General features: G+C 49.1%; 1 protein-coding gene across 3 annotated transcripts in view; it reads left to right on the forward strand.

Moving 5' to 3' along the window:
• Positions 1 to 23687, forward strand: part of TRAPPC9 (trafficking protein particle complex subunit 9) — a 2530995-nt gene that overhangs the window by 219209 nt on the left and 2288099 nt on the right. For all 3 annotated transcript variants that reach the window (XM_085604860.1, XM_085604858.1, XM_085604859.1), the window contains exon 10: positions 2656 to 2799. In XM_085604860.1, the coding sequence (XP_085460986.1) occupies positions 2656 to 2799 (144 nt within the window). The remainder of the gene's footprint in view (positions 1 to 2655; positions 2800 to 23687) is intronic.

A 23687-nucleotide genomic window follows, 5' to 3' on the forward strand; every position in this document is an offset into this window, starting at 1 on the left:
CACAAACCCTCTGCCAAGCCCTGCACAAACCCTCTGCCAAGCCCTGCACAAACCCTCTGCCAAGCCCTGCACAACCCCTCTGCCAAGCCCTGCACAACCCCTCTGCCAAGCTCTGCACAACCCCTCTGCCAAGCTCTGCACAACCCCTCTGCCAAGCTCTGCACAACCCCTCTGCCAAGCTCTGCACAACCCCTCTGCCAAGCTCTGCACAACCCCTCTGCCAAGCTCTGCACAACCCCTCTGCCAAGCTCTGCACAACCCCTCTGCCAAGCTCTGCACAACCCCTCTGCCAAGCTCTGCACAACCCCTCTGCCAAGCTCTGCACAACCCCGCTGCCAAGCTCTGCACAACCCCTCTGCCATGCTCTGCACACACCCTCTGCCATGCTCTGCACACACCCTCTGCCATGCTCTGCACACACCCTCTGCCATGCTCTGCACACACCCTCTGCCATGCTCTGCACACACCCTCTGCCATGCTCTGCACACACCCTCTGCCATGCTCTGCACACACCCTCTGCCATGCTCTGCACAGACCCTCTGCCATGCTCTGCACAGACCCTCTGCCATGCTCTGCACAGACCCTCTGCCATGCTCTGCACAGACCCTCTGCCATGCGCTGCACAGACCCTCTGCCAAGCTCTGCACACACTCATCAATGCACAGCATACACTCTCATCAATGCACAGAATACACTCTCATCAATGCACAGAATACACTCTCAGCAATTCTCTGCATCCCCTGTTGTAGAACAGAGCCTTAGTCATTCTCTGCACCCTAGCTACTCTAAGCACTGCACACCCTAAGCCATACTTTTTCTGATTTCTGCTGCTGCCAGCCAGGCAACAGTAGAAAGCAATGATGGGCTGGGCACTTTAAGTTTAAAGTGTGCGTGTCTTTTTGACCGGCCGTCTTGCGACGGCCAGCAAGACATACACATGTTAAACCTCTTTAATCCAGCTGTTTTAGACAGCTGGGTTAGAGACAGCATAGGGCTCCAGAGACCTCAGGAGCGGCGATAGAGGCCGCTTCCTCCAATCCCGGCGCTGCTCTCATTCAGCATGAGAGCAGTGCCAGGATTGGTTAATGCAGTGTCCTTCAGCCTGCCTCTCTACCTGGAGAAGACCCGAGCGAGGAGGAGGACGTTGTGCCAAGAAGGTAAGTGGGATTATTTTTTCTTTACTTATAGTTTACTTTTATTTTTGTGCTTCACCCACCATCCTTATATGCTAGCCGCCACTGAGGAGATCTGCAGGGAGATCACAAGTAAAAAAAAAAAAAAAGGCCATCCTTTTCCACTGCTACTCACTATAGGTTAAGATTTGCTTGGCTGCTTAACCCCGTACACTCCCCTTTGTATATGTGCATCAAAAAGCATACAGAGCACTGCAAGGACTGCTGAAAAACACAGACCGGTAGAGCTCTAACCAGAGTCTGCCCTTGCACTCTCAGCAGTTCTTCTTAACCCCAACAAATGTGAAATGTAATGAGCCGACACCAGTGCCTGCAGAGGCGCAGTGGAGCCCCTACAACTTGCAATTATGGATCAGTGGGCCCAAGACTACTCTTAATTCCCACCCTGCAGGAGCTTGAAACATTATTGAATAAAAGTAGCAGAGCAGTTGTTAGCGGCAGATGTGACAGTGTATCAAATGGGGGGAAATAATAGATATGCACTAACTTCTTATATCCTAAAGAGAACGAGATATAGATTCGAATTTAACCCTGCCTGAAGATTTGTTTCTTATCTATTGCGCTGTTTTAGTCCGCGTCATGACAACACATCTGTCAAAATGATCTGTTGCTATCAATATACTTAGAATGATCTCTGTGTACACCACTTTTAATTATTGTGTTTGTTCGACAAGTCTCTTTATACCATTGGCTTGAAAATGTGTCAATCACACCATAGCTCATCCCACTGCAGTATTTACTTTCACCTAATGCAATTGGTTATTTGGAAGCATTATCCCTCCTCCACTCTAGTGCCTGCATTGAACTGCATAAGGTACTGCTTTACAACTATAGCCTTTACTGTCCTCTCCTCCTGCAGGCTCCCACTTGTGTGTTCCATTCTAATGTGCTAACTCAATGTTCGGTAACACATTAATCCCAGACCTGCTGGGTTTGCCACTGCTTGTTCAATATGAAGGTAGTTGAAATCCCTTTTTGAAAGAAAAACATTTGCACGGATTGTACGTAAATAGAAACGAAATAGTTGAACACACACTAGGTTTGTGTCCTTTATTGTAGAGGACAAGAGAACATGTGTTGGTCTTGACTTCCATTGACGTGGTCATAAGGTCATTAATTGGCCTCATTGTAAAGGACTTCAACCAAAAGGTAAAGGCAGCCCTTAAATATAGTATGTGAATATGAAGCTCTTTGAACTGAAGGAATCCGTTGCAGTTAAAGCCATCTGTGGAGGATGAAAGCTGATGTTTAGAGAGCAGCCCAAAAACTGCTCTAAAGCTGCAGATGTGTCTACGGATGGCCAACGATACCGTGTTGAAATGAAACTTCTGTTGGGAGCTTTAGTTTACCTTTCAGTTTTCCGTCCTCTAATCCCAAAGTTCTATTTCAGAATTGATTCCATTAAATTTGTTGTGTTCCCTATTCAACATCAGATTTTGACATGGCTTTTTTATTTGGGCAGGGTCACACAAAGGATGGGCTGCAGTGCAGATGCGCCTGCTTCACGAGTTGGTGTATGCCTCCAGAAGGATGGGAAACCCTGCTCTCTCCGTGCGACATCTGTCCTTTCTCTTGCAGACAATGTTGGATTTCCTCTCCGATCAAGGTCTGTTGCAAATTACAGCGAAGGATTTTTGTTTTTTTAGCTCAATGTACAAGCATGTTAGATCTCCTTGTTGTTGGATTTTATACTAAGTAAAAGATAAAGTAAATGTTATGCAAGTTGTTCATATTGTATGCTTTGTATCGTACGCATGGCCTTGTATCTCTGATGGAGTCTGGGTATCTTCCATCCTTGGTTTTGAGAATTCCAGGAAAGGCCAGAGTCTGTTTGGACTTGTGAGGGTGTATAATTAGTGGCGAGTTTGTGGGTTTATTACTATTTTCAGTAGGCATGTCTTAATCATTCGTATATCTTTGAATTCCAGTGTTTGATGTGTGTGGTGTTGCAAAATCTCTCTCAGAGTACAATTTTAAGTGTTTCGAACTGAGTGTTCGCTGGAGAATACTAGAAGTATTTCTGGGGATTTGGTCATTGGCATGCTTTCTTTTTCATTTTAATATTATTTTAAATGTCCTAAAATAAAAAGGTAAGTTATCACTGCCCATCCTATTAACAAGGGTCTTTTCATTTTAAACACAGCCATATGACTGTATACAAGTATCTGTCAATCATGCCTGAGTTTTGTAAGATTGAGCTGCTCCCAGGGCACCTAGATTTAGAGGGGAACACGTGTAGCCGACCTCACGAGCCGCATTATATTTGCCCTTTGTCCCCACTTCCCCTTATTTCTCCCTCTCCCTCCATCCCATGGACTCTCAGCTCCAGTTTAGCTACTCAATGGGTGATTCAGTTAGGGAGATAAGTTTCAAATGTGTGTTTATAGGCCGGTCTTTGCTCTGAGATACTCTGCAGGGTATGACTGGTGAACACACATGGCCCTCTACTAGGATCTCCAATGGGAAGATGCAGATGGTTAAGATGTGAAGGAGGAGAGTAATGATGGGTGCCAAATTAAATTTCCCCAGTGTTGCTGTATGGGGATTGGCCAACCCTACAGGCAATACCTTAACTGTGACGCATTGCATTGATGATTCGCCCACCCATGGCTCCGCGAGGTCTCACTGGAACCCAGGTCCAGAAAAAACAAAACCGTTACAGTGAGTGTACAGATCTACCGGGATACATCTTAAGAAGTGCATTTATCCCCTTACCACCCCTCATGATGTACATTACGTGGTACAGCAATCAGTCCCCAAATCAGATCTCTGAATTGATGAAGTCATTTTCGGTGCGATTCGGAGTTCGCTTGACTCAATGATTTGGCTCGTCGGGATCGTTGTTCTCTTAAATCCATTCCTTCTTGTCCACTGTAGGATCCTGGGGAGCGCTTGCGAGTGTCTCTCCAGCTTCCAGCCCCGCGGATAGTGTCTTTCCGCGGCTGCGTCTTCTCCATCCATACTTGCACATCGGATGGATTTGTGAAAAACCAGGACCTCCCTTCAACGATGATCTTGAGCTTTGCCGGGAAGTACATCATATATTTGATGCCCCTGTCTCTTAGAGCTCGTTTCACTCCTTGAAAGTGCGCTGCTCTTGTTGCACCTTGAGATTAAAGTCCGGGAAGAACCTCACCGTCGTATTCTCTTACGGGAGGTCTCCATGTAATCGAGCTGCTTGTAGGATGGCATCCCGGTCCCTATAATTAAGGATCCTGGATATGATTGTTCTGGGAGGGTCTCAGGTTTCGGCGGGGGACCGGCGCCCTGTGCGCCCTCTCCACCGTGAAGAAGGTAGATAGTCGTTTGGGCTTTAGGCAATTCAATATTAGGTCCTCAAGAAACAGGTCCATGCTGGGGTCCTCCGCCCCTTCCTGGACCCACACCACTCGGATATTGTTCCGGCAGGCCCTCCCCTTCTGGTCCTCCAGCTTCATAGCCACCTGACGATGTTGATGGACCAAATGTTGAACTGTGTCCTCCGACTTACGAGTGGTAGATTAAAGCTCGACAATGTTCGTTCTGTCGAGGTGACTCGCTCCGAGGTTTTATTCAGATTGGCTCTGAGAAGGTTCATTTCGATTGATACTTTATCGATTTTAGTTTCCAGCGTTGTCCCCAGAGCCTGTATGGCCGTCATAATGGAGCTGAGTGACGGTTCCGAAGTGTCGATCTGGCCGCGCATAGCACCCTCTGTGGAGGATGACTGCTTAGGCACTGTATACTTGTCCAGTTTATTTGACTGTATCGGTGGGGCCCCTTTCGGTTTCATGGTACAGAAGTCTCAGGACCAAGAATAGCAACACATGACTTGTCTCCAGTGTAGTCTTTCGCAGCTTCCGCTTAGTCCTGGTCACACGCCTGGGCCATCCTTAATATGGAAGTCCCGCCAGGAGGGAACTGCCGCGGGCCTCTTACACTCTAGACCCACCAGTTGAGGGTAGAGTTCCAGACCACAGAGCTCACCGTGTCTCGTTGGTCGAGTTCACAGGTGGGCCTTCATCCGTTGCAGCAACCCATCGCTGTCCATAAAATACCACAGGACGCAGGGGACCAGCAATGTAGCGCCGCTATGCTGTCAAATCACTCAGGGCCAGCACACCATCGCAAGTACTAATCACCAGTCGATCTCTCCCATGACGCAGTGGCACAGGGAGCAAGGCACGTTATGCACAGTCTACAGGGAGGCTCTCACTCTCTTAGTAGACATTTACAGCATAACCTATAGCTGAAAATAGATCATATGAATCATATTAAAAATACATTATAAAATGTAACACCATAATCATGCACAGAGCAAGCAGTTTCACATTAAGAAAGGTAATCCCAGGTTGAAAATGATAGCAGCTAAGCACATTGTAATACACTTTAAAGCAGTGAAGTACTGACCCCTGGCTATAGGCTTTGTGTAATATTCTTTAATGTTCATGAATCTCTAATGTACACAGAACTCTGGCATCACCTAGAATGTAAGAAACACAAAACCAACACAATGTAGTACAGAGACGGAAGCATGAGGCTCCATAATGTTCATGAAGTGTTAAATAGACACTGTAGCTAAATGGAAGAACTCAAATGTTTGACCAAGATGGATAATTTTGTATATTTTCCGTATCGCTTGCACTTTGCCACACAAGCGGTTTGCAAACATTAAAAGAGCAATGAGCAAACGAAATGGCGACTAACGTTTCAGTGGTACTTGCAAGAGAAGAAGAAAGTGTCTCAAGGTTTGTGTATATAGAGTTCACAGATGCCAGAGCGATACAACAACCGCTGGATGTAAAGAGGGCCATGAGCTTGCAAGTCGAGAAGCACATGGGCTCTCAAATACCAGAGGGTTTCTATATCTGACGACCTGTCAGGCCAACCAGGTCCCACACTGCTGCCCTTAGCAGAACAAGGGAACACTGAAAACAACAACCATTTATACAGGGAAAAAGCGAATACTTGGGAATTCAAGTATTCCATGCCTTAGATGATCTTAAAGAATGTAACTTAGGGCCGGCGGTTCGTTCTAAGTTCAGCGTCCAGTTCTGGCGCTCATTGAAACTGCCGGTGATGGCTCGCCTTTTTTTATCCAATATGATTATTCTGCCTCAACTTTTATACTTCTTTGTCAACCTCCTCATCACGATAACGCGCTCATGGTTTAACCACTTGGATACTCTAATCTTAGAGTTGATATGGGATGGAGGGTGCAATAGTCTCTCTTACAATTCGGTGACCTGGGAGCCACTGATTTTGAATTATACTATTTGGCTGCCCAACTTCAGTGTTTGGCCCAGTGGTTGGATGGCGAGGGCTTTGAGACGTTGGGTTCAATTGGGTTGGTTGGCAATCAGGGGCTTCTGGTTGCCTTGATCCGAAAGTGGTAATTCCTCAACGGGGAACTTTTAAAAAAAATTATTTATTCTTTTTATTAAACATACTCAACATAGAGGTACAGTTCCAGTCAGATCAATTACAGGGAACACAGCAAAACCAAGGTGTATAGACATAGTAGGATGATGCTTGGAAGTTATGGTGAGGGGGACTGTCACATTCGGGGTCACCTGGGGGGTGCATATGTAGCCACGGTATGCGTTCCAGGGAGCCAAGATCCTAGACCACTTCGGGGACAACCCCTAGCCGCGTACACTGTCTTTTCCCGCAGCATACACCAGTCGAGATCTGTCTCCCAATCTACAACACTTGGAGCATGTGTTGCCCCCCAGAGTTGGGCAATATTTCTCTTGGCAATCATGCAGCCCAATGTGACCCATTGTATAGCGTGTGAGTTAAGGTCAGTAGGTTCCCAGATAATAAGGAGGCATCTGGGGGCCTCAGGCCTTACAGTAAGTTCCAGTGCTTGGTTCATAATGTTATGAATATCTCGCCAGTAAGTCTGTACTGGGTCGCAGTGCCATATTATGTGCATGAACGTGCCTAGCTGGGTGCATCCCCTTCTGCAATACCCATCTGTTGGACCACCCATGTGTATCAGTTGGGGGCCCGTGATGTAGACTCTATGCAATAGTTGCACAAGACGGAGGTGCACTGGGATGGCAACAGTTTTGGGGGAGGAGACTGCGGTCTGCCAATTTTCATCGTCCAACTCGATACCGTCCTCTACCCATTTCTCTCGCAGAGGCAACTATGGATCGTCCATATTGTTAATGAGCTTTCTATAGGTTAGGGAGATGGCTCTCTCGGGCAGATAACCATCTAGCAGTCTGTCCTCTAATGGTAAATAGTCAGGTGGGGAAGTGTCATGGGGCAGAGCTGTTTGCAATGCGTGGCGTACTTCTAGGTAGGGAAAACGCTCTGACTCCGCCATGGCATATTGACGTTGAAGGGAGTCAAAGGATTTAACACCATTTTTATCCCACAAGTCTCTGATGTGGAAGATGCCAATTAGGTCCCATTTATCAAAGCCCTGCGAGTTGCCCAGGTCCCCGAGTCTCTGGGAGTCCCACAGGGGCGTGGACAGGGTCAGTCTGTTGGTCCAACCCAGCGATGCAGTCGCCGCGTGCCAGATATGGACAGTATGCTTAGTGGGACCAGTGAGGGGGTATCTGTTGGGCTTAGAGTAAAGGGCCCGGGTGAAGGAACCATTTGGAAGGAGCAGTCTATCCATGCTAAACCTGGGGTCGTCGGGCCGTCCATAGTTGTTGTGGTTTATTGCCGTTTGGTGTGAAGCCCAGTAGTATTTCTTAATGTCAGGCAATCCAATCCCCCCATCGAACCAGTTGAGGGTGAGTTTTTGTAAAGCAATACGAGGCCTCCCATCCCAGAGTAGTTCTCGTTGAAGCCCCTCTATTTGTTTAAAGTAAGAGTTTGGTACTGGGTCTGTCGAATTCTGGAGGACATAGAGAAAGCGGGGTAGGGACATCATTTTGAAAAGTGCCGCCTTGCCCAGCAAGGAGAGCGGGATTGATTTCCAATGTACGATATCTTGCTTTAGTCGTTGTATCGGGGGAGCAAGGTTTCGGGTAAAACGAAGAGTTTTGTCCGGCGAAATAAAAATACCCAGGTATTTAAAGCCTTCTGAGACTATTGGTATGGGACAATTTCGGGGAATTAGGGGGGCCTTTCCACTCAGGACGTAGAGGAGAGATTTCTGCCAGTTGATGCCAAACCCAGAGTATCTACCAAAGACGGACAAGATGTCAAATACCGCGATAAGGGATCTTTGGGGGGACGCAAGGTATAGCAGTATATTGTCCGCGTACAGGGATATACGGTCTTCCCAGTCAGCCGACCACCGCAACCCACGGATCATTGCATCCCTGCGGACCCAGGCCGCAAGGGGCTCAAAAGCTAAGGCGAACAATAGAGGGGAGAGGGGGCACCCCTGACGGGTCCCTCGGCTGAGTAGAAAGGATTCAAATTTCCTGTTATTTACAGTTACCTGAGCCATTGGAGAACTGTATAGTAGTCGTACCCATTGACTAAAGCCCGGCCCAAATCCCAACTTAGTGAGTACGGTGAAAAGATAAGGCCATTCAAGTGTGTCGAAGGCCATAGTGGCATCCAGGGAGACCACAATGGCATCTTCGCGCAAAGTCGACGCCCTGCCCAAGACCCCGTGCAGTCTGCGCAGGTTAAGAGCGGTGTTTCGCCGAGGCATAAACCCCGATTGGTCAGGGTGCACCAGGCCACCTATAACCTTAACCAGTCTGTTGGCGAGTACCTTGGCTAATATTTTGGGCTCAGCATTCAACAATGAGATAGGCCTATAGGAGGCACAGTCAGTTTTAGGTTTCCCTTCTTTATGGATCGTGACAATGGTTGCGGTTCGTTGGTCAAGGGGAAGCGATCCCTGCTCTAGACTAGTCTCAAACATCGCCTGGGGGGGTGCATATGTAGCCACGGTATGCGTTCCAGGGAGCCCAGATCCTAGACCACTTTCGGGGACAACCCCTAGCCGCGTGCACTGTCTTTTCCCGCAGCATACACCAGTCGAGATCTGTCTCCCAATCTACGACACTTGGAGCATGTGTTGCCCCCCAGCGTTGGGCAATATTTTTCTTGGCAATCATGCAGCCCAATGTGACCCATTGTATAGCATGTGAGTTAAGGTCAGTAGGTTCCCAGATAATAAGGAGGCATCTGGGGGCCTCAGGCCTTACAGTAAGTTCCAGTGCTTGGCTCATAATGTTATGAATATCACGCCAGTAAGTCTGTACTGGGTCGCAGTGCCATATTATGTGCATGAACGTGCCTAGCTGGGTGCATCCCCTTCTGCAATACCCATCTGTGGGACCACCCATGTGTATCAGTTGGGGGCCCGTGATGTAGACTCTATGCAATAGTTGCACAAGACGGAGGTGCACTGGGATGGCAACAGTTTTGGGGGAGGAGACTGCGGTCTGCCAATTTTCATTGTCCAGCTCGATACCGTCCTCTACCCATTTCTCTCGCAGAGGTAACAATGGATCGTCCATATTGTTAACAATGGATCGTCCATATTGTTAATGAGCTTTCTATAGGTTAGGGAGATGGCTCTCTCGGGCACATAACCATCTAGCAGTCTGTCTTCTAATGGTGAATAGTCAGGTGGGGAAGTGTCACGGGGCAGAGCTGTTTGCAATGCATGGCGTACTTGTAGGTAGCAAAAACGCTCTGACTCCGCCATGGCATATTGACGTTGAAGGGAGTCAAAGGATTTAACACCATTTTTATCCCACAAGTCTCTGATGTGGGAGATGCCAATTAGGTCCCATTTATCAAAGCCCTCGAGTTGCCCAGGTCCCCGAGTCTCTGGGAGTCCCACAGGGGCGTAGACAGGGTCAGTCTGTTGGTCCAACCCAGCGATGCAGTCGCCGCGTGCCAGATATGGACAGTATGCTTAGTGGGACCAGTGAGGGGGTATCTGTTGGGCTTAGAGTAAAGGGCCCGGGTGTAGGAACCATTTAGAAGGAGCAGTCTATCCATGCTAAACCTGGGGTCATCGGGCCGTCCATAGTTGTTGTGGTTTATTGCCGTTAGGTGTGAAGCCCAGTAGTATTTATTAATGTCAGGCAATCCAATCCCCCCATCGAACCAGTTGAGGGTGAGTTTTTGTAAAGCAATACGAGGCCTCCCATCCCAGAGTAGTTCTCGTTGAAGCCCCTCTATTTGTTTAAAGTAAGAGTTTTGTACTGGGTCTGTCGAATTCTGGAGGACATAGAGAAAGTGGGGTAGGGACATCATTTTGAAAAGTGCCGCCTTGCCCAGCAAGGAGAGCGGGATTGATTTCCAATGTACGATATCTTGCTTTAGTCGTTGTATCGGGGGAGCAAGGTTTCGGGTAAAACGAAGAGTTTTGTCCGGCGAAATAAAAATACCCAGGTATTTAAAGCCTTCTGAGACTATTGGTATGGGACAATTTCGGGGAATTAGGGGGGCCTTTCCACTCAGGACGTAGAGGAGAGATTTCTGCCAGTTGATGCCAAACCCAGAGTATCTACCAAAGACGGACAAGATGTCAAATACCGCGATAAGGGATCTTTGGGGGGACGCAAGGTATAGCAGTATATTGTCCGCGTACAGGGATATACGGTCTTCCCAGTCAGCCGACCACCGCAACCCACGGATCATTGCATCCCTGCGGACCCAGGCCGCAAGGGGCTCAAAAGCTAAGGCGAACAATAGAGGGGAGAGGGGGCACCCCTGACGGGTCCCTCGGCTGAGTAGAAAGGATTCAAATTTCCTGTTATTTACAGTTACCTGAGCCATTGGAGAACTGTATAGTAGTCGTACCCATTGACTAAAGCCCGGCCCAAATCCCAACTTAGTGAGTACGGTGAAAAGATAAGGCCATTCAAGTGTGTCGAAGGCCATAGTGGCATCCAGGGAGACCACAATGGCATCTTCGCGCAAAGTCGACGCCCTGCCCAAGACCCCGTGCAGTCTGCGCAGGTTAAGAGCGGTGTTTTGCCGAGGCATAAACCCCGATTGGTCAGGGTGCACCAGGCCACCTATAACCTTAACCAGTCTGTTGGCGAGTACCTTGGCTAATATTTTGGGCTCAGCATTCAACAATGAGATAGGCCTATAGGAGGCACAGTCAGTTTTAGGTTTCCCTTCTTTATGGATCGTGACAATGGTTGCGGTTCGTTGGTCAAGGGGAAGCGATCCCTGCTCTAGACTAGTCTCAAACATCGCCTGGGGGGGTGCATATGTAGCCACGGTATGCGTTCCAGGGAGCCCAGATCCTAGACCACTTTCGGGGACAACCCCTAGCCGCGTGCACTGTCTTTTCCCGCAGCATACACCAGTCGAGATCTGTCTCCCAATCTACGACACTTGGAGCATGTGTTGTCCCCCAGCGTTGGGCAATATTTTTCTTGGCAATCATGCAGCCCAATGTGACCCATTGTATAGCATGTGAGTTAAGGTCAGTAGGTTCCCAGATAATAAGGAGGCATCTGGGGGCCTCAGGCCTTACAGTAAGTTCCAGTGCTTGGCTCATAATGTTATGAATATCACGCCAGTAAGTCTGTACTGGGTCGCAGTGCCATATTATGTGCATGAACGTGCCTAGCTGGGTGCATCCCCTTCTGCAATACCCATCTGTGGGACCACCCATGTGTATCAGTTGGGGGCCCGTGATGTAGACTCTATGCAATAGTTGCACAAGACGGAGGTGCACTGGGATGGCAACAGTTTTGGGGGAGGAGACTGCGGTCTGCCAATTTTCATTGTCCAGCTCGATACCGTCCTCTACCCATTTCTCTCGCAGAGGTAACAATGGATCGTCCATATTGTTAACAATGGATCGTCCATATTGTTAATGAGCTTTCTATAGGTTAGGGAGATGGCTCTCTCGGGCACATAACCATCTAGCAGTCTGTCTTCTAATGGTGAATAGTCAGGTGGGGAAGTGTCACGGGGCAGAGCGGTTTGCAATGCATGGCGTACTTGTAGGTAGCAAAAACGCTCTGACTCCGCCATGGCATATTGACGTTGAAGGGAGTCAAAGGATTTAACACCATTTTTATCCCACAAGTCTCTGATGTGGGAGATGCCAATTAGGTCCCATTTATCAAAGCCCTCGAGTTGCCCAGGTCCCCGAGTCTCTGGGAGTCCCACAGGGGCGTAGACAGGGTCAGTCTGTTGGTCCAACCCAGCGATGCAGTCGCCGCGTGCCAGATATGGACAGTATGCTTAGTGGGACCAGTGAGGGGGTATCTGTTGGGCTTAGAGTAAAGGGCCCGGGTGTAGGAACCATTTAGAAGGAGCAGTCTATCCATGCTAAACCTGGGGTCATCGGGCCGTCCATAGTTGTTGTGGTTTATTGCCGTTAGGTGTGAAGCCCAGTAGTATTTATTAATGTCAGGCAATCCAATCCCCCCATCGAACCAGTTGAGGGTGAGTTTTTGTAAAGCAATACGAGGCCTCCCATCCCAGAGTAGTTCTCGTTGAAGCCCCTCTATTTGTTTAAAGTAAGAGTTTTGTACTGGGTCTGTCGAATTCTGGAGGACATAGAGAAAGTGGGGTAGGGACATCATTTTGAAAAGTGCCGCCTTGCCCAGCAAGGAGAGAGGGAGTGACTTCCAATGTACGATATCTTGCTTTAGTCGTTGTATCGGGGGAGCAAGGTTTCGGGTAAAACGAAGAGTTTTGTCTAGCGAAATAAAAATACCCGGGTATTTAAAGCCTTCTGAGACTATTGGTATGGGACAATTTCAGGGTATTGGGGGGGGCTTTCCACTCAGGACGTAGAGGAGAGCTTTCTGCCAGTTGATGTCAAACCCAGAGTATCTATCAAAGACGGACAGGATGTCAAATACCGCGATAAGTGATCTTTTGGGGGACGCAAGGTATAGCAGTATATCGTCCGCGTACAGGGATATACGGTCTTCCCAGTCAGCCGACCACCGCAACCCACGGATCATTGCATCCCTGCAGACCTAGGCCGCAAGGGGCTCAAGAGCTAAGGCGAACAGTAGAGGGGAGAGGGGGCCCCCTGACGGTTCCCTCGGCTGAGTAGAAAGGATTCAGATTTCCTGTTATTTACAGTTACCTGAGCCATTGGAGAACTGTATAGTAGTCGTACCCATTGACTAAAGCCCGGCCCAAATCCCAACTTAGTGGTCAAGGGGAAGCGATCCCTGCTCTAGACTAGTCTCAAACATAGATTTCAAATGTGGTGCTAGCCTGTCCGGGTGGAGCTTGTAGAGTTTGATCGGGATGCCATTGGGACCCAGCGCCTTGCCAGGGCGGAGTGCTCTGATTGCGGTTGCAATCTCGTCAGCAATAAGGGCGCTATCCATGAACGCGCAGTCACTGTCGGATAGTACCGGCAGAGAAATGTCACGCAAAAGTTCAGCGGAGTCCGTTTTGGTGTATGGCGCGACGGAGCAGTAAACTGTACGGAAGTGAGCTGCGAAGTGGTCAACTATACAATGAGGATACACTATGGCGAATCCTCCAGAGCTCTTTAATTCAGGAACTAGTTGGCTAGCGTGCTCTTTTTTGTCCAGCCAGGCGATTAATTTCCCGGCTTTGTCTCCCCAGACGTAAATTCGTCCCAGTCTGCACTGTCCTAGCAGTTTAGCACGGTCGGTGACCAGGGCTCGGTATTCCTCCTGATGGAGTCGCAGGGCATGGAGAGTCTCTGGCGAGGGGTCAGGGTCAAGGTTGTTCTCAAGACGATCGATGTCTTGTTCTATGTCAGAAACCGCCGTCAGCTTGTCTTTTTTGGACCCTGCTATTAAGGAGAGGGCTTCGCCCCGTACCACTGCTTTGAAGGTTTCCCATAGTGTCTAATGGGAGTCAACCGAATGTTCATTCTCCCGAAAATAATTATCTATGGATTTAGTCAGACTGGTCCGTATTTTAGGGCTTTTAAGGTACCAGGGGTTAATTGGGGCGATATGCCTCACCAGGGTGTCGTCGAGGACAATGTGGACCCAGAGGGGAGAGTGGTCGGAGATGCCTCTAGCTAAGTTCCGTATCTCGTGTATGTCCGTCACCTGCGGGGCGGGGACAACGATATAGTCTAGCCGCGAAAGGCTATTATGGGCGCCCGAGTGGAAAGTGTGTTGGACCTTGTCAGGGTGATACGTCCTCCAACCATCCACTAGTCCCATCGCCTCCAAGTAACTAGAGAAAGAGTGAGCGGTGGGAGGTAGCGTGCATGGGGGGTATCTGTCCAGTGTACCTGATATAACGGAGTTGAAGTCTCCCCCGATCACAAGATGCCCCTCCGGCAATGCCAGCAGCACAGCGCTGAGATCGGAGAATGTGGTGGCCTGCAACCCCAGGGGTGCATAAACGGACATGAAGGTGATGATTCTCCCCTCCCATGTGCCCGTGATACCCACATATCTACCTCGGTCATCCACGTGGGTGGAAGCAGGTGAGAAAGGAAATGATTTCTTTTGCATAATGCCCACCCCTCTAGAATTAGACGCAAACCCTGCATGGGTGATCATGGAATAGCCCCATCTGTGCATAGCTTTACATGTGTGGCCAATGAGGTGGGCTTCCTGAAGTAACACAATATCCGGTGACAGCCTCCGAACCTGTTGCAATACTATACTACGTTTGATTTTGTCCCCCAACCCGTTCACATTCCTACTTAAAATTTTAACTTCCTTGTTACGCCGTACCCCCATTGATACGTGCGCGGAGTGTGGTATTGATACCCTCCAAAAATAGAAACTGTACCATCATCATAACATCGAGTTCAACAAACAAAAAACAGGCAAATAAAAAGACCCTTACCCAACAACCCCCCGCCCTGCTGCCCTGCCCTCTGGGCTCAAAACTTCCCATTAACAACTTGCAGAGTGCCTGTCGCCCTAGAAAATTCAAAGAAAGAAGGAAAAAACTATCCAAAGGGGTAAAGCAGGGAGCTCCGTGTCTATGCCCTAAGCTACATCACTGTCTCACCTTCATTACACAATTGACATATGTCCATTAATAAATCAGTAGTCCCGTTTAGGTGTGGTGCCATGGATCCCATCGCCCATCCGCCCCTGTCCCCCTCCACCCCCCCAAGTTGCAAAGAAACGTGTCCTCGTCGAGGCTCCCCTTCAGGTCGGTCCATTGTCATCAGGGCCTCCGGCTCTCCCCGCCGCAGGGCTTTTAGTGCCTCGATACTCAATCCAATCAGCTACGTCTTCAGGCCTATCAAAAAAAAAACAAGCTCTCCCCTCCGCCTCAACCCGGAGGCGGGCCGGGAACAGCATCGAGTACTTTAGGCCTTTCTCTCTCAGGACACGCTTGACAGAGAAAAATAGTCTTCGTTGTTTCTGTACCCTTTGCGTGAAGTCTGGGAAGAAAGAGATATCAGCATTTTCATATCGGAGGGGGGTGCCAGCCCTGGAATTTTGAAGGATCACATCTCGGTCTCGATAGTTTAGGACACGGGCCAGCATAGGCCGCGGGGGAGCGCCCGGCTTGGGTCGGCTGCCCGGGACCCTGTGGGCCCGTTCGATCACAAAGAATTTACTGAGTCCCTTGGGTCGCAGGTACTTGAGGATAAGGTCCTCGACAAACAGGTCAGGAGTCTGTCCCTCTGATTTCTCCGGGACTCCTATGATACGGAGGTTGTTGCGGCGAAGACTGCCCTCATAGTCATCCAACTTGAGGTCTGTGAGGGTCCGGGAGTCCTGTAGATCATGGACCTCCCTCTGCAGCAGTGCTACGTCACTCACCAGGCCGGCAGTCGTGATTTCCACCTGCTTCAGCTTTTCATTAAGTTTCCCAAGGTCGGTCCTGATAAGGTTGACGTCCATAGCCACTGAGTCCAAAGAGGTCTTGACCCCCGTTATTGCCTCCATAACATCTTTAAGGGAGAGTTCCTGCTCCTCAGGTCCAGGTCCTCCCCGCTCGCCCTCCTCCGGCTGGTGTCCCCGCTGCAGGCCCTTAGAGATCGTATACCTGTCCAGTTTATTTGTTCGGACCGACTTCGCTGCCCTGATGCCGGATCCTTTGACACGGTCCGTCATGGCACCAGATTTGAGCCGACTCCAGGTAAGAAACGGAGGGGGCGGGCAGGCGAAGCGATACACACAGCTCCCTGATCGGTGTGTCGGGATCAGTACAGGTGCCTTCACACCCGTGGCCCACACAGTCGAAGTTCCGCTCCCCAGGTGCAAGACAGCGGTTCGTGTTGTGGCTGATGGAGGGGGTGTACTCAAGAAAGCGTTGTAGTGAGACCGCTGTCTCCTCTCGGCGAGCAGTTACCGGCAGTTCCACACCAGGGCCCGCAATGCCCCTCCGTTCAGCTGCAATCTACGGTGGTAGGCCAAGGCACCTGGCGTCGCCCCCTGCTGTCCAGTGAAGTGCGCCCCGACGACTGGCAGCCCCCACGACACACAATGCTATAGGAGCGAGAAAGTCCCAAGATTAGGCCGCCAGCATCATTGGTGTGCCCCCGGTTGGTTCGCCTCAGTTCAGTTGCACTGTATCGTAATATCGCACCCGCTACGTTTCTGTAGGTCCAGGATCCCCTCCATACACCTTGCAGCGAGGTCCACGCTCAGGCAGGGTCCCGACAGCCCCACCGATCGCTCGAATCCGGATAGATCATCCGCTTGTCAAAGAGGCCGGTTCCTCCGTGGTCTGCCACCAAGTGCCACTCTAAATTCAGGTATCAAACGAGGGGTCCCACCGCTAAAGCCGCGCCGCTGCCATTTTTGAGTCCCGCGGCCGGCGCGCTCAATTTAGAACGCAGCGAGGGTTACTCACGGTTCCCGGCGATGTCCTGTGGGACCACCAGTATCGCCAGTTACTCCAGAGCGGGAAAAATCTTTAAGGTAGCGCCAGCATGGGGGGAGGGTCACAGACGCAGCGCGGGCCGCGGCGTCAGCGTTGAAAGGGGTGGAGCGGCCCGGATCTCCTCGGCGGCCGCAGCCGTCACCACAGGCCCCGGCTGCCGAGCCGTGAGTAGGCCACGAACTTGGAGAGGCGCCCGCTCCCTCGCTATCGATCGTCCACGCGCTTTGCTGAGGTGGACGGGCTCCGACAATGGTCCGACATTCGGGATCGTGTCTGGGCACTGCGGATCGATGAACAGGATAGTTAAGGGCTAAGTCGGGCGACGGAGCTCACATACTACGCGGCCATTTCCAGTCCCTGCTTGGCCACGCCCCGACGGGGAACATTGTTGAGAGGAGCACTGTGGTGCTGGCGGACATGTCTGAGGAGAATGACTTGGCCCACTTAATATGCCCCAGACTTGACCTCCCCTTTCCCTTTACGAGACAACAGCTATCGGACTGGACGGCGGTGTGCTTGATTACGGTGTGTAATTATTACCAGGTGGGAGAACTTATTCCACTAGATGACTTAATGACACAATGTGCGCTGCCCCCTAGCCAATTCCTGATCTACCATGCTTTAATACAGACGTTTGGAGACCTGTGGTCCGAGGGCAGGCGGGACCCTGAGACCCATGCTGTCCTTCAGGTGATGGTGACCTTAGGCTCTGCACGCCATCTGGTGCAGTGGTTTTATAGGGCACAGCTGGAGATGATTACGAAAACGTTGGTAAAGATCCGGGAGAAGTGGGCAGCGTTACTGCGTAGAGACCTTTCGGACTCAGATTGGGGTAAAATTATGGAAAGCCCTAAGCGTATTTCTAGAACTACTAGATTTAAGTATGCCCAATTTAATCACGTACACATGACCTATCCACGACTGGGTCTTCTCTGACCAGCAGGAGCCCTCCCTGTGAGCGGACACAAGGGCGCTGGACCCGGTGGGTTATTTGTGCCACTTATGTGGTAGAAGAGGGACGCGAGAGCTTCCACCACCAACATACTTAATGGATAATATCTGGAGCTGGGCAGAACGGACTATAGGTTTGATGGGGAGGAACACAATCATGACTCCTTTGTGGGAGTCAGAGGCCCTACGGGAGCTCAGGGAGATTGAGGCTTACAAAAGATGGGGCACACTGGATGGGGAATGCCTGAAGGTAGGGGAAAATGGTACCTTTCTCGACGTAACAGGCAGAATACAAGATGTTGAGTAGCCAATATCTTCGATACCTTCAGATGCAGCACATCCTCAAGAAACACAGAGCCCTGCTGGTAGATCTTCCGGAGGAATTGCCTCTGGAATTTAGAGTGCTGGCCTCCCCCTAGACACACACATGCCATATCCTTGGTTGTACACCAGCTTCTGGCCCATAGCATTCACCCATTAGAATCACTAAGAGAGAAGTGGGAGTGGGATCAGGTAAGACTGGAGGATTACTCCCCGGGTGATGTCTGTCTCTACCCACGGGAGTTGGCGATACAGGCTAAAACTGCTGCACCAAGCGTACTATAGAAGGGAGACGCTACACAGAATGGGACACTGTGAATCGAACCTCTGCCTGAAAGGTTGTGGCCAGAGAGGTACCCTACTACATACGATTTGGGGGTGCCCGTTGGCCCGGCGGTACTGGGAGAGAGTTGCAGCAGGACTATCCAAGTTGACGGAGGTACAGCTACGACTCACACATCAGTTGATTACTCTGGGCATATGGGAGAAGCAAACCTTAGACACACTGATTTTTTACAACGTAACCCTGGCGGTGGCAAAGTGGGACATTGTAGGCATAGGGGGCCTCCCCTAATGTTTGGCAGAGTGGGAGTGGGAACTGAATCTTAGCTGGTGCATGAGGACAAAAGAGCAGGTGTACAAAGTCCGCAGATGCCTCTGCAAGTTTGAGAAATATGGAATCCCTGGTGAACTGAGTAGGCCTGCTATTGAGGGCCTCAACAGCATGGAGGGAGACTGGAGAGGTTTACTGGTGTAGACCACATAAGCACAAGTGGGAGGGGGACGTAGGACGGGGGGAGATGCAGCCGGGTCGCATAACAAGGGCTCAAATGGATCTTGGTTGGGCAAGAATATGGACTGCTACATGTGTTTTGCACAATTGCCAGATATAGGCGGAGGGGGAATAGACCCCTGTGCCGTCTGTCTGGAAAATGTTCAAGTTTTGGCGGGGGAAGGTTTGCTGGAGTTGAGGGGGTGGGGGTTGGTTACTTGTTGGTATATATTTGGGCTATCTTCGATTGAGTATGCAAGGTACGCTGAAAATGCCAACAAAAAGATTTTTAAAAAAGTATTTAGCTCACTTCTAGCTGTTGGTTCAGTGGCACTTTGGCATTTGGGGTAAATGGCATATGGATAAGTCCCTTGGCCTGTTCCTTTTAATGCCTGCTTCGACAAACTGCAGATAGAGGTCTGGATACGGGTATACGCTTGTCGGATGGTCTGCCGTGGGCCTGATACTCAGGAGTGGGTGGAGAAAGGACTGTGCAATAATTAACCTGCATCATTTACCTATTGAGCCATTTTATTTGGGACTGGAGGGTCACACGGTGGAATTGTGGCAGGTGCTTTACAAGTGCAATTTCTGAGCCATGTTAATTTAATCCCTTAGTACACATTATTGTATTTCTGATGGATATGTCTACCTGCAGACTCCTCACCTCTTAAATCTTCTCTAGATGTCAGTCTGGAACCCAAAAAATTGAAATAGCTCTCCTGCGCCAGTAGCCGGTGCCACTACTATGACTTGACCTTGATGCCTTCACCGGCTGTGATGTCATTGAGCTTTATATGGCGCCATCTGGCACTCCGACGTCAGCTCGTTTTTTTCTACGTCCTTTGACTTGGATCCAGAGTTGCTCTGTACTGGAAATAACTATTTTATATGCAGTGCCTTTTAGGGAAAATGCCACCTCTGAAAGTGTCAGCGCCTGCCCCACTCTGGTGTCCTGTTCAGATTCTCATAACGTACGTCGCTTGGGGTCTGAGATCCAACCATGACTCCAAGTCTTGCAGTAGATGTGGCTTGGCACATTCAAAGGCGTCCAGGAGATGCAGAGTGGTGGAAGAAAGAGGTTGAAGTGGAATCAAAAGTAGGTAGCCTTGCTTTTAGGCAATCCTGGCATTCAGCAGTGCCGGCTGTCGGCTCCTAAGAAAAAAGCTGGGCTCCTTAACTTTAAAAAAATAAAATACTTGATAAGCAGTTTTTCTCCAGAGTAAGACGTTGTGGGAGCACAAGCAGCATAAGCATTGAAGCGTATCGCTACCACACTCTAACGCTGTTCTTCGACTCCGGCACTGAACCCACACCTCACAATGTACCGCACAACTCGGATTGGCCCTGATCCACCCACCTCTGTCCCTGGTCTCTCACAGGTCGTAAGATCTACTAGCTTCCGCCTCTAAATGGGATTTCTCTACTCCGGAGGGTACATTGCTGGCTGCCGGGCCAGGAGTTGTGACGGGGTAGCCCTCCACGATACGCACACATCTGCACCTCTGCCACGTGTTCCCACACTGCACCGAAAGCAAGGGACCCACGTCTGGACATACTCTGCCAACTTAAGGCGGGTCCCTTGCTCACTTTGCCACTGGATTCAAGCTAGCCTGACTAATGAGGGGTGTTACCCCGAAACCGGTCCCAGGATCCTTGTTTCAGGTCCCAGGAAGACCTAGCTCGGCAGTTTGAACTGGACTGTTCCCATGAGGAACCGGATCAAGACTGATTTGCATATGGCTTGGTCTGAACTGGGGTGGAGTAGTGAGCTAAAGAACGATGATCGATTCAACCCAGATCTGTGACTGGGGGTGAGTGTCAGAAAAGTTTCTGCGCTCCGTCCATCATCTACTTGTGTTATATTTGTGATTTCTAGACCTACCTCAAAAACACAGAGCACTTTAGATGTTATTATCCGAATTCATTTTCCACAGGTCTTCTCAGCAGTGAATTTTGGTGCAGTGGGGGGTTACTCTTACATAATTAGGTTTCTCTGCTTGCGTTGTTAAATAATATGATCTTATAAGAGAGAATTGGTTGCTAGCTAATTGGCCTGGCCCTGAGCCCAGCAAATGAACAAATAGTATACCTAACTGTGTGTTTTTCAATGTTTTTCCTGTGAGCATAGCAGTCCCTTTTGAGGTTTTTACTGAATGGTTTTAGACTTGTTTAGTAAATCTATCTAGTATTTTCTCTCTTTTATTTTTCATTTAAATCAGCTCGGCATGCCTAGGATGTTGTATGGATTCAGCAAATCGTATTACTGCATTTTGTACTTTTATGAACTGCCAATATTTTGATGTTTTTACATGGTTTTTATGTGTACTTTTATGGTTATGTTAACCGAAATAAAATGTGATGTTGAAGACAACGCGGAACCACCGTGGTGTCTTTGTGTCAAAACAAATTAAAATAACACATTTTATGCAGCACTGACGTCCGGCCATTAAATATTGCAGACTCTGTTGCAAGAAGATTGAGCAGTCAGGTATCAAAGTCGATCCACGGGGAATTAAGCAGAAACTCTCGGAGGACGGGGGTTAGTGACAGAGACGAGAGCCCCATGTGCGACAATTGGTTCATACATCTTTCGCTGGTAGAGAGCTCCAAGCAGAATGAGCGTTGATGCAGAAAACCAGACTTAAAACTGCTCCCTTTTTGGGAGTGTGTGCGCTCTAAATTAACTCGAACTTGTTTTCCGGCCTGCATTACCGAGGCTTTTTGCTTCCAAAGTTCCTCTCAAGTGGATTTGTCAAGCTCTAGTAAACACATGTATTTACAATCCTACACCTACAGCCTGGCGCATCAGCATTTGTTACCACGTTTTGCACAGGAAGGTTTTCGACAATTGATTACTCCTTTTACTTTCAAAATCTGTCTCTTTTGTATTCTGAGCATAAACTAAAGAACCATGCACTGCACCTGCCATTGACATGTGCCCTCAGTATTGCCATTACCTTGCTGGACAACTAGACCCACCCCTAGAGCTCCCTTTTTTGGTTTCGCCTCCAAAGCACTTGCGGAATTTCTTGTCAACAAAAATAAAAATCTGAAAATGGGCTTATTACTTACCATTGGTTGGCTTACACAGAACTCTTGTTTCCTTGCTTCTTATTGGTCTTCGCCTCCTGCTTCTTCCTCCTTCCTCACGAACCTTCCGCATAGTGTCTGCCATAGAGCATGGACCTTGTACACCTTCCTGTCTGCGGCCAGTGTCCGTTCACTGGCCGCAGGCTCATGCAGGTACTGGACATGAACTCTTGAACAACGCATGTCTCTGCAGTCCATGTGCCGCTCTCCTCCTGCTCCCTGGTGTTGCTTTAAACTCTCCCGCCCGACCACTGACCATTCTTAGTGCTCCCTCACTCATTATTTTCATCTCTCTGTACTTCATGAAGCGTTTAAAAATAGGCTAAAGGCCAGTCTGAAGCGCTATGTAAATAACTCGTTTTAAATATGACATCCCACTGACCATTGCTGGGGCGCCCTCCCTCTCCCCTCCCCTTTTCCCCCCACACCTCCCTCGGGTGGCTTGTTTTTGATATTGTCTTTTTGTAATTCCCCCTTTGGCCCTGCCTTCCTCCACAAAAGATAAACAGTAACATAGCTAGGCCCAAAAAAAAACAATTCTAGACCCTTCCTTCTTCTATCCCTCCACTATACTTTTCAATCCAACTAACAGACTAACATGTCACTCCTCACATTTATTACATATCTCGCTATACTAATCCCCACTAATCCCGTTTGGGCTCTGGAGTAGCGTGCTACGCGCCGAAAAGCACTTCGACACCTCACCATGGGTAGGAAGTGCTATATAAATGACAACCCTTCCCTCTTCTGTCCCTCCACTATCCTTTTTCAATCCAATTAACCAACTCACATGTCCACCACTCAAATTAATTTAATCTCTCCCTATACTGATTCACCACTAATTGTTTTTGGGTTCCAGAGTAGTGTGCTACTCGCCGAAAAAGTGCTTTGATGCCTCGTCAGGGGTAGTAAGCGCTACATAAATGCAATTGCAATACAATATAATAGCTCTCAAAGAGCTATTTGGCTTTGTTTATGTTTTTAAAGATGTTGCAAAGCAGCACTGGTTGCTATGCAATATGCCTTAAAGTAACAAAAACAGGGCTAGAACGTTGTCTGCACCATAGTGCTTTGTATTTATTTACTGTAAGCCATGTTGCACAGCAGCCCATGTCAATATAACACACAACATTTTGTTAAAGGAATTTTCTTCCTTGGTCTTTGTAGGACGATTTCTTGTGGGTTTGTGTTTGTTTACTCTGTCGTAGAGCCGAATTAAGGTGTTGTGTACTGACTTGACATAAACGGGTTCTCAGGGCCATGTCTTCGGCTTTGATCCAAGAGACACGAGTACTCATTCTCTGCTTCACCAGCTAACCACATTCTGTGATCTTGGGCGAATTAATTTAATCTTTTTATACTTCGCTAAGCATTTAGAAATTGGCTAAAGGGCAGTATGAAGCACTATGTAAATAACTGAAGTTTTAAATATGTTTTTGGTTCAAGAAAGCCTACCTCAACCCCAGGCTGAACTTCCACCAGCCCACCAGACAGCTGCTATCCGCCGCCCTCGCACACACTCCTTGGTACCGCCGCAGCAGGATAGGTGGCTGCTCCTTCTTCTACCTGGCCGCCAAAGCCTGGAACACCCTCCCCCTCAGGACCTCCCCCACACTACAAGAATTCACAAATGGCTTTAAGACCTGGCTGTTCAACTGACG

The sequence above is a fragment of the Triturus cristatus genome, chromosome 5_1 (genome assembly GCF_964204655.1).
Source record: "Triturus cristatus chromosome 5_1, aTriCri1.1, whole genome shotgun sequence".
Lineage (NCBI taxonomy): Eukaryota > Metazoa > Chordata > Amphibia > Caudata > Salamandridae > Triturus > Triturus cristatus.